This window comes from Oreochromis aureus, linkage group 5 (assembly GCF_013358895.1).
Source record: "Oreochromis aureus strain Israel breed Guangdong linkage group 5, ZZ_aureus, whole genome shotgun sequence".
NCBI classification, from domain to species: Eukaryota; Metazoa; Chordata; class Actinopteri; order Cichliformes; family Cichlidae; genus Oreochromis; species Oreochromis aureus.
In genome coordinates, this window is record NC_052946.1 from 7,988,828 (window position 1) to 8,000,260 (window position 11,433).

The 11,433-nt window shown below is 37.1% G+C and overlaps 1 protein-coding gene across 1 annotated transcript in view; it reads right to left on the minus strand.

Annotated features, from left to right (window-relative positions):
• Positions 1–5,746: 5,746 nt before the first annotated feature.
• Positions 5,747–11,433, minus strand: part of LOC116327044 (contactin-3) — a 106,455-nt gene continuing 100,768 nt past the window's right edge. Inside the window, exon 24 of the mRNA XM_039611793.1 lies at positions 5,747–8,773. Coding sequence (XP_039467727.1) covers positions 8,694–8,773 — 80 coding nt within the window. The 3' untranslated portion in view covers positions 5,747–8,693. The remainder of the gene's footprint in view (positions 8,774–11,433) is intronic.

Consider the following 11,433-nt stretch of genomic DNA (forward strand, 5'->3'; position numbering starts at 1 on the left):
GTGACTGGTTGCAGTCCTGTTTCCTGCAACCAATTCGTCAAACTCTCAAAACACTCTTTTGCTTAATGTGACTGTACTATAATGCAAACTGAGTTATACTGCATCATTAACATCAAATTATTATTTTTTTTATAAACATAACACAACTAACAGCTTTAATATTTATTATTTTATTTTTAAAGCTCTTTTCTAAACCCATGGTAAAAGTGCTTCACACAAGGCATTAACTTCATAAGTAACATTCTCCATGGCATCATTACATCCACAGTGGGTTTGAGCTCTTACTGAAAGTTATCCAGTAGTTGCATATATAGAAAATGCTGTGCTATGAATGGCTGGGTTGCGTGTTACTTTTAATTTTGGGACAGCATTATCTCCTTTCCTTTTCATAAACAATGATCCAGTGTGTTGAAATTTAAAGAAAAAGAGAACAGGCCAAGATACATTTTGTTAACATTTACAATTGGTCCTCATTATGTCTTCCACTTAGATAGTTTCAGGTAATTTTGCTCAGAAGGCAAAACAGCTACCAATGGTTAAATTAGAAATGATCATATATTCTTCAAAGTTCTGTTGGGGACATCAGCTTCCCTGCATACACTTCAACATCTTTACAGTGTTCATTCTTAATAACTGAAACAGTGACTAAAATACATATCTGACAATTAAAATTAAATTACATTTTTGGGTACGGTAGTTAAAAATTATTCATTCACCGGTCCGATATTCTCTTCTTATTTGAAAGTAACACAGTTCCTGCATTTGATACTGGCACACAGGAGAGTGGGTTTTGAGCAGAAGGTTAACAGCAGAGATCAGACCTTGCTATAATTTGTGAAATAATATTCATCATAAGCCTGCTCTTTAACACCTGTAAATGTATTCCAATGGAAATCCTAAAACCATCGGAACACATTTACTCCCTGACAAATTAAACCCCTGGTTATAAAAACACCCCTGGGTCCATTGCTATAATAAATTATGGACAGAGGTACCAAAAATAACACTTCATAAGACTTTGTAACAGTGTAACAATCCCTGGAAATGTCTTCTTTCCATGGTGCTCTTAACAAAAGCCACAGCAAAATAACAATGTAACAGTGAAGTTCTGTGAAGAAATTTTGGCATTCAAAGACCCCCGATGAATAAAAGTGATGAGTGTGGTGTTTGTCAGCATTCAGCAGTGGTCTTCCACACAGAGCCTTTTCCCTGTGAACCTGGAAGAGAGCTCTACTGGCTGCCTGTCAGCTGTCCCATGGTGCTTGGAGAGGGCTCATGGTCTTTTTAATTCCCAGCCAATCTTCTGTCCATCACACCACTTTATCCCTACTTTAGAGCGCAGCTCAGGTCCACACACTGTCACTTTTCTGACATATCTCGCAGCCTACACCTCGACAATACCAGAAAATATTGTCAGCTCCTCCACACCCCCAACTCACTTTCAATATGAACAACAAATCATATTTTCAAACTGGATGTAGAAACAGAGCCTCCTACCTACTTTCCAACACCAATCCTCTCCGCATTTGACTTTTTTACTTGGCAGCATGTGTGTGTGATGAGATTGAAACCATCTGTATAATAAAATAAGTTCTCTGGGTTTAGCTCATGACAGATCACCCGGTGCTTATCAGTTGACCCAAGCAGTTTCTTCGGATTGTCCCGTAGGAGGCGTGAGATGTTGATAATAATGAGAGGTGGTGGATTCAAAGCAGCACAATGTGCACAGCCCAGCAAAGGTAAAGAAGCCACTCTTCGAACGCTGCCATTCTCAGGAGATTTCCATGAATAAAGGATTAACCACAAGCTGTGAGTCAAGCTCTGGTTCTTCCACTTGCTTTACATATTTAAGGCAGAATAGGCGGCTTAAAGTCAAAGGAGATTGTGCAGCAGTTTTGCAAAGTAGAAACAGTTTTGAAATAGTCTGTGGATGTAAGTTGCTGAAACTGTCAACGTGCATGGCTTATCATACCTTAATTTTTAATTATGTGTCAAAAAAGGTAGTTAAATGTGCACCCGCTCGGTTTATCTCATTTTTGTCTTACTCCTCAGTGCATTTGGAGCATAAATTTTAGTTTCCTCCTCTGAATTTCCAAATGAAAAGCTTCTCTTTTAGGCCTTGAAAATGCAGCCCCTGTCAGTAGACATATTTACACTAAATCAATGTCACAGCAGCACAGAGATTATGAGCCAAGATCAGAAAGCTTTGAGCAAAGTCATATCGGTGCTGATTTTATCTCCCGAGACTAATGATTAAGGGATAACCTGCAGAATCCATCATACATTTAATTGGTTCAACTGGTATCTGTATGGCTGATATCAGGTTTATGAGTGTAAACACATAACTTTAACTGAAAAGTCTGCCTCTCTGAATACCAGTCAAAACTGAGACATGTAGTACTTTCAAATAACTGCTCTTTGTTTGGTAACATGCTGTTTTCTTTGATCGGCAGGTTTTAATAGAACAAAATAGTGACTGGAGATGGTATTGTATATAGACAACAGTGTTCCAGCTCCTGTATCACAGTTACCTGTAGGGCATGTTTATTCTGGTTAGACATAGTTTGTTTTTTCTTTGATTTAACCCTGGAATAACTGCCTCTGGGTAATTTTACAGTTGGCTGCATTTCTGCATGATACAACTGTTTAACCGCCTCATTAAATGATCACTGATCTGGCAACTGGACATCTGGATGGACTTCTGGACTGGCTGAAATATTGCTTGGTTGTCTTGCAGTTTGACCAGGTCAAAAATCTGATTTCCCACTTGGCCTCTTTCAGATCACTTTGTGCTTGTAAGTATTATTGGAGTAATATTGACATTACTGAGCATACGATAGATCTGGATGTCTCTGCAGAAGAGACCCTATTGGCCATCTGCACATCTATTATGGTTTTTGCAGACAGTATTGTTGCATTTTTCTCGAGATTTTTGATAACACATCACTGTCAGGTGGTAAAACTGATTATTCCACATGACGTTATTACAGTTTGTAAAGTGTAAACCTGTAGTTTAACATCTGTTGTTATAACCAGAATATACAGTTTAACAACTATTTGACCAGCCACACAATGCAATATACAGTTTCTAAACAGTGACAGCACTGTTATACGATTATAACAATTTAACAACTGTTGTCGGACAGGCTGCTCAGGAGGACATTTATTATTGTGTAACAAGGTGTTCATTCAAAATTATTATACATAAATTATATGTCACTAAATCAGACACCACAGCACCATCATTCTTCTGTTATTCTTCTGTAGAAAAAAAAAGATTTTATAACTCAATAGCAAACATCGCCACTAAGAAGATAAAGAACTGCAGCATATAGTAATGCAAGTAATGCAATACAAGCTTGTCTTTTTAATTGGATATCTGTGATAACTGACTAATATGAGGTTTTATTAGCTTCAAGGTGTACAGCAGACTGCATTGTCCAATAATAAGGACCAAGTGTTTTGTTGTTTCTTTTTGCTATTTTCTCTTTCTGCAGTCCCTTCACCCAAATATTTCGAGGCAGATGGCCGCAGTCCCTGGTTCTGCTGGTGGTTTATTTGTTAAAAGGGACATCTTTCTACCACCATCTACCAGTGTGAAGGTCTCTGAGATAAGTTTTTGGTGATGCTTAAGCAAAATAAATAAATAAATTAATTCCACCGATTCATTTTGTTGTCTGGGTCTGGATGACAAGTTTAACAGTCTAAAACATCCATACATCCCTCGCCACCTCCTCCAGGGGTTCTTGGGGTAAGTGGTTCCCAAGACATGATCATGCCTGGGTCTGCCCCGGGGTCAGTTAGACATGCCTGAAATAGCTCATCTAGGTGGTATCACGGTCAGGTATCCAAACTATCACGGATTACTCTTTTTGACGTAGAGACGCAGTGACTCTATTTTGAGGACCTGGAAAATGAGTGAGCACCTCAATCCATCCCTAAAGTTAACCTTAGAGATAAGAGATTTGATTTTTTTAAAGATTTTTATGGCAAAGGTTTTCACAGATTTCACAAATCTGTGAAAACCACAAATCCTTTGCTGTCTGTTGCAAATCTGTTGCAGTCTACATAAACAGAAATTCACATGAAATATTTACGTTCACAATCCAACCAGAGTCTCATAGGTTTGAAAGAAGAAAATCAAAAATTCTTTCACAAATAATAAAGTAGTTACTGCAGCAACTACTTGTAACTGTAACTGTATTGACAATGTAACTGCAGAATGACATAGATACTTTGGAACCTTGCTTTTATATAAAAATATAATCAGACTACCAATTCAATTCAATTCAATTCAATTTTATTTATATAGCGCCAAATCACAACAAAAGTCGCCTCAAGGCGCTTTATATTGTACAGTAGATAGCACAATAATAAATACAGAGAAAAACCCAACAATCATATGACCCCCTATGAGCAAGCACTTTGGCGACAGTGGGAAGGAAAAACTCCCTTTAACAGGAAGAAACCTCCGGCAGAACCAGGCTCAGGAGGCGGCCATCTGCTGCGACCGGTTGGGGTGAAAGAAGGAAAACAGGATAAAGACATGCTGTGGAAGAGAGACAGAGATTAATAACAGATATGATTCGATGCAGAGAGGTCTATTAACACATAGTGAGTGAGAAAGGTGACTGGAAGGGAAAAACTCAATGCATCATGGGAATCCCCGGCAGCCTACGTCTATTGCAGCATAACTAAGGGAGGATTCAGGGTCACCTGGTCCAGCCCTAACTATATGCTTTAGCAAAAGGAAAGTTTTAAGCCTAATCTTGAAAGTAGAGATAGTGTCTGTCTCCGAATCCAAACTGGAAGCTGGTTCCACAGAAGAGGGGCCTGAAAACTGAAGGCTCTGCCTCCCATTCTACTTTTAAATACTCTAGGAACAACAAGTAAGCCTGCAGAGCGAGAGCGAAGTGCTCTAATGGGGTGATATGGTACTACAAGGTCATTAAGATAAGATGGGGCCTGATTATTTAAGACCTTGTACCAGTTCAGTCGAGTAATTTTTGGCTGCAAGATTGCAACATGTTCGCCAACTCTCTGCACTTACAAGTCGGATAACAGTTATCTGCAAACCTTTGCCAATCTGACTGAGCCATTGTTTGCAGACAGGTTGCCTCTCATCAGGTGACCTGCAATTGCCTTGGAGAAGATGGCCACTGAAACTACTTCCAATCTGTTGCAGAATGCAAAAAAAGTTGAATGCAATCATCAGTTTTTCCTACTCTCAAGGAGGCCAATCATTGGTGTTTTACTCTAGAGTGACTGAGCCATTAATGAACCAAAGGAATCTGCAAAAAAGAAGACAACAAGCAAAAAAACATCAAACCTCATATAAATTTTTTTGTGCCTGTTTCATAAACCTTTCATCCCACTGTGCAGTGGAAAGAAAGTTCTAGTCATCTGATGGAGATATAGCATGAAAATGTCAAGTACAAAAATCAAGTCTTTACGAAGGCCTCCTCTCGAGAGTCTTTAGGTAATTTTTCCTTTGTCCCAGGGGAACACTCTAGCTACATCTCTCTACCTTTATTTCTCTGCAGCCCTACAGCACAAGCAGCTTGCACTAAACTTACTTAATTGCTGTGATTCTCCACTGTACTCTCTGTAGTACAGCCAGAATCTCCTGAGACCAGTTTTGTAAAGAATAAAAAAAAAAAAAAGTTTCTTAGTAAGGTGCATGACTCAAACAAGAGAAAACACTTCAGATGATTAAAGGGTTTCAATGTGAAACTTTTATTGAGCCTTTTTGTCATCTCACAGAGATAATAATATATTAATACAATGGTATTACATTACTGAATGAAGAAATCGTAGATTCAGTTAAAGACAAAGTACGATCATAAATTTAAGAGCAGGGATTTTGTTTCTTAAATATCAATTTGGGACATCATAATGGGATATTCCAGCAACAATAGTGAGAATAAATAAAGGGAGTCTCATGTAAGATGCACTTATTTAAAATTATATCCAGAAAAATTGTGAATACATAGAGAAAAAAATGTGATGTTGTATAGTGAATAATCCTAAATAAAAAGAATAGTGTTCACAAATAAACATGGGAGACGCACCATTTTACACTCTTACCTAAACTTTACAGCACACCATACACAAGCTAGCCATATATCATACATAATTTAGGAGTTTATGAAAGACATTAAAACATGTGTAATAGTAAATAAAAGTGAAACTTAAAACATGACAAACAAACGCAATTTTCTACTATTTTTAGCTATTTAGTATGATCAAAATGGAAATGTTTCTCCCAAGTATTCAATAGAATCTTTTTATTTTTTTATTATTTTTTTATCTGTATTTAAAATATCTCTAGTCCCGATGTAATGCAATTATGTCAAATGTTCTTTTTTCCAGTGTTTATAATTTCAATTTGGGATGTATAATAGATGTTTATGTGACCGCTCTTCCTTTTTAATTAACTCTACATACAATCACATCAAATGCAAAATACATTTCATGAAATGCATTTGACACAAATAAAACTTTACAAATCTAATAAATGACATTCTACATTGTATCTTCAATACGTCTGCCCTTTTACAAAATAATTACAATCAACGTGTTTTAGACCGGTTCACAATAAGTTTAAAGAGCATTAATTTAATAAGGCAAAGCAGATCTTACAACCTACACACCAGGTTAACTGGGTTTGCATCTTTTTTCCACTACACAACCTCTTTAAGCAGCAAATCCAAGTATTTCTTTACATATATTTAAAAAGAATCATGTGCATCAACACAGGAAACATTTATGGTCAGTTCAAACTGAAACATGGACCGGGGAGGCAGCTATGACACATGTTTAACTGAAGAATCTGTACAGTTACAGTCCCCCCAAAAAACCAACACGATTAAAAGCAATGACCGGTACAGAGTGCAACAGGAATTATCTTCATCAGTCCAACTGCTGTACAGACGAGCAAATAACTGGCCTCTCTTTTCTGCTAAATACCCCCTTTTTGGGTCACATTAGCCATTATCTGGTGTAATGTAATTATGTCTGTGTGTGTGTCTAACAGTCAGGCAGAGCTTCTGCTTATAGAGCAGCGTTTCTCACAGTGGACACTTTGATTTGTTATTGTGGGAAAAAGCACAGCTGGTAATTATTAACAGTAACAATGACTCTGTTCCACTCAGGTGTGTGAGCAAACAATGCCGCTGAGGCGCTGTTGCACAATAGCAAGCCTAACTTGAACTAGAACACAGCCAGTGGATGAAATGCAGTTGTTATAAAAGTGAGCTGTTACATTTATCAAACGTGCCCAGGTGTAGTGATTAATTTCCCAAAGCAGGGGAATAAGAAGGAAAAGAAAAAAACTGCTAGATTTTTATGACTTTTTTTAGAGAATCCAAACTGGTAGATTTCAAGAATATATATATATATATATCTATATATATTTATTATTTTTTTTATTATTTATTTATTAATTTTTTTTACATAAGTGAAAACAGGTTCACAAAGCCTTTTGTGGCTCCAGAGCGAGCTGTACTAAATCTGATAAACAGTTTCAAGTGAAGCTAGAAAGAATTGAGTCTACTCGATCTCTGGAGCCTGCTTCTCGTCTGCGTGCGCCTAGCAACTCAAGGCTACGATAGCATAACCCACAAGAATCACTCAGAGAATGTTTGGTGTTCAAAGTGCATTGTGGGTAATGCACTCAGCAGCTGAGTAGGAAAAAAAAGGACGCTGGGGCTCATTCACTTACGTGTGTAGAAACACTTTTGCCCATCCCACAAAATAAATGCACATGCCAAATAACTGTCAGATTCAATATCAGTAAATCAGAATCTAAATCAAAAGATCTTGTTTGCTGTTTGCTGTGCACATGTTTACCTTGGGGTGGTTCATGCAGAAAGGGGAGACACCTGCACCAGTAAAGCAAACAAGTAGGAGAAATTCTAACTGAAGAATCTGAAAGAATATATAACAATATAGAATAGTATATAAAAAAAAGGTTAATATTGGTGTTAATGTTGATGTACTTTCTTTAAATTTCCTTACCATGAGGTATTTACATGTATAGGCATTTTTATTTGGAGATTTACTGAAAATGCTGATTAGTGAATGAATGAAACACACATACCAATGACTTGTATCATTGTTGCTTGTTACTTTGACTTACTGATCTGGACACCGACACCATGTACCTGTAGCCAACTTTTTGGATTAACCTATAGCACTACTATATTTGTGCATGCTTAAAAACAACACTTAACAAAGTAAATAAAGGAATCTGAATGACTGTTTTAAAGCTGCATGTTAAGAAGGTGACACTCGTGCCTTTTATCTGTTCTTAGAAGCTAGGGCAAGAAAAAGTGGAAATGTAGAGTGGAATGGGGAAACTGGGACACGGACCTGCGCTGATGTTCAATTCTCAGTGCACGATAAGAAACTCATCTTCCCATGTTTATCAAATGCATGCATCCTGGAGGGTTGCAGTGGTCCTGAAAATTGCCAGATGAAAATGTTTTGTAATTGTGCTGTTGCCTGTGAGTAGCGGTCCGGCCACGGATTCTGTGGGCCATTTGACAACCTGTCAGAATAGTTTCATCATTCAGCTTTGGAAAATTTCTACTTCCTGCTGCTTATTCCATAAATCTGATGGAATAAGATAAAAGACAATCTTACACTATTTTCATTCTTTTGTCTAGAGCTGATTATAAAGGCATTAGAAGCTACAAAATGAACATAGAAAATATCAAGAGGGAGGGAAAATGAATTGAAACTGGAAACACAAATCCTTTTGAGTTGAGACCTATAAAGAAAAGAACACAAAGTATAATGTTAGCAAAGAAATTCAAGACATAACTTCTGTGTCTTTTTTGAGTTTTGGAGTTTAGACATGGAAATATTACAGCACTGAATAGAGGAAAAGTGCTTACATTATGATGTATGTTTAGCTTCTTAACACATTCGGCGTTTGGTTCACAGTATTTCTAAAGTGTCCTGATCAGTCAAAGTGCCGTTCTTTGTTTCCTAAAATTTCAGAACTTCTATATTAACATGCAAAAAGCTGATGTTGTTTATCTCTCTTAATCTTTCAACTTAAAGATGCCAAACTGTGTCTGTTCTTTGAATGACTGTAGTTTAGTAACAATGAAAATAGACAGTTGTGTGTAGCACATTTCTAAACGATTAAGCTTATTATAAAATCTCTGCTATGTTTACATGAAACAGATGATCGATCATAGTCCACAGTCGCCAGCATCACTACGGGGGCAAATTTCACTGGTTGACTGGCCAGGTTGCACCCATAGGTGTGTGTGGCTGCACTTAGCGCAGGTTTTCCTTTCACAGCTGAGAGGTTTGCTAGATAAGGATTTGGGGCAAAATAGTGCATTGGGTTTTTTTGCAGTTTGTACATCAGAAACTGATCAATAAATTATATTTTCCATACATAGTTTTGAGAGGTATTTGCAGACAGTGAAGTTAAGATAAACTGAGAATACTGGAAAGTCTAATTGGTGCAAAAGTTTTGCAAAATATCAAAGCAGTTGTAAAGTGCATGCATGTAGAAATCTGAATGGTGAAAACATGCTGAAGTCCAGAATATAATAGAGAGCTATTCTTAAAAGTATTTAAAAGTGCTTGTGAATGGCATTTCTCCTTATATATTAAGAGGCTTTTTTTGGTTCTCCATTACCCAGCTCATGGTAGTCTTGTGAACTTAAAAAGAAGGCAACTGGACTTCTCTAGGTTTTTTTTTTTAATTTTTTAATTTTTTTTTTATTTATTTATTTTTTTTTAATTCTTTTTATTTTATTTTTTTTTAATTCTTTATTCTCTAGGTTTTTGAAGAGATTTTGCCCCTCATCCAAGAGGCTTCTTGAGTTATAGAACAACTGGCGGAGAGTCCAAGGTAATAAACCCCTACTGGGGCTGTCCCCTTTGAAGTGGTCCTGAGGGTTGCTAACCCACTATTGATCATATGACTCATTAAATAAGCCAAGATGTGAAAAAAAAATGCCGTGGATCATTTCTGTCACTGGGACTGACAGGTAAAACCTTAGCGAGACTTTGCCCCACCCCATCATTATATGAGTTATTGAGGTTACCAGAAGCAAAGTATGAATGGAGGTTGAAACACCTCTGAAGGGATCTCAAGATAGGTGGCTGATCGCTAGTGTCATAAACCAACACTTCTGTTCAACAGTGGACATTCATAGTGGGCATAGATGACCTGCTTACTTCTCTCAAACCATCTGTCTTCTTTGCCAGTGTTCACATCCATACCAATGTGAACACTGGCATCCTCAAAAGAGTATTCTTCCTCTTTTAAATGCAGATGTACGGCTGGATCTTGTGCTGCTCAGGTGGCTCTCCTATGCTGTACCATGTGTTTGTGGAGTGGCTGTTTGGTTTCTCCTATGCCTGAACACTCCTCACTACATATGCTGTGTTGTTCAACCAGTGTTTGGTGTTTTGTCCTTGGAATGAACCTGTTTTTGGCAAGTTCAGTTGCCTTCTTTTCAACCTCTCAAGAGGATAACTTAAGAGGATCTTTCTTAGCCAAAAAAATAATTTGTTAACTGTTAAAGAAACGATAATCATTTGCTTTCTTTTTTAGAGTGAGACGAAATATGTGTATCATTACCTTTAGAGGGACTGGTTGGATTTTTGATCTTTGTACCCTAAGGCTACCTCTTTTTATTTCTCCTATTCACTGGGCTGATCTAAGCTAAATAACGTTTGACTCCAGCTCTGTAGACGCTGCACAGATAACACCCTGATATTGTGTTTCTCGAGCTCCTCTGGGGAAAAAAATGAATGAAGCACCTCTTCACTTTAGAATTTAAATGGCTATAGCTTTCCTGGCACAGGCTATCTCGTAGCTTACTTTGCACTTATGCACTGCTGTACCTCTTTTAAACCGTACTCTTCATTTAGATATTTTGCACTTACCGTATTAAATTCCACGAAACCTTATCCATATAATGCTAAATATGCCAATGGGTGTTTTTTAGAGCTATATTTTAACCTTGAATTTTATTGTGAGTCGCTTTGTTTTTAGGAAAATGGACAAAGACAAAGTCTGCTTTAGTTGAGAAATTGTCATAACAGAATAGTTTTTTAATTAGGTTTCCTGCTGATGATATTCATTTACACAGAAAGAAGCAGAGAAACGAGTCAGAGTGACTGACAGCTGAAGATCAGAAGCTGCAGATACTACCGACAGATAAGATGTTTAATTTCAGATTTTCATTTTACCTACTTACCTAGCTTACCTACTCTGATAACACATTTAGTTTTTTTTCCTTATCCCATCTCTTTAGATTTACACGGAAAACATTTGATTTTTATTTAAAGAACACCCATTTAGTTGAATCAGACATCTATAAATGTAAAAATGTCAACATATATATATGTATGTATGTGTGTGTGTGTGTGTGTGTGTGTGTGTGTGTGTGTGTGTGT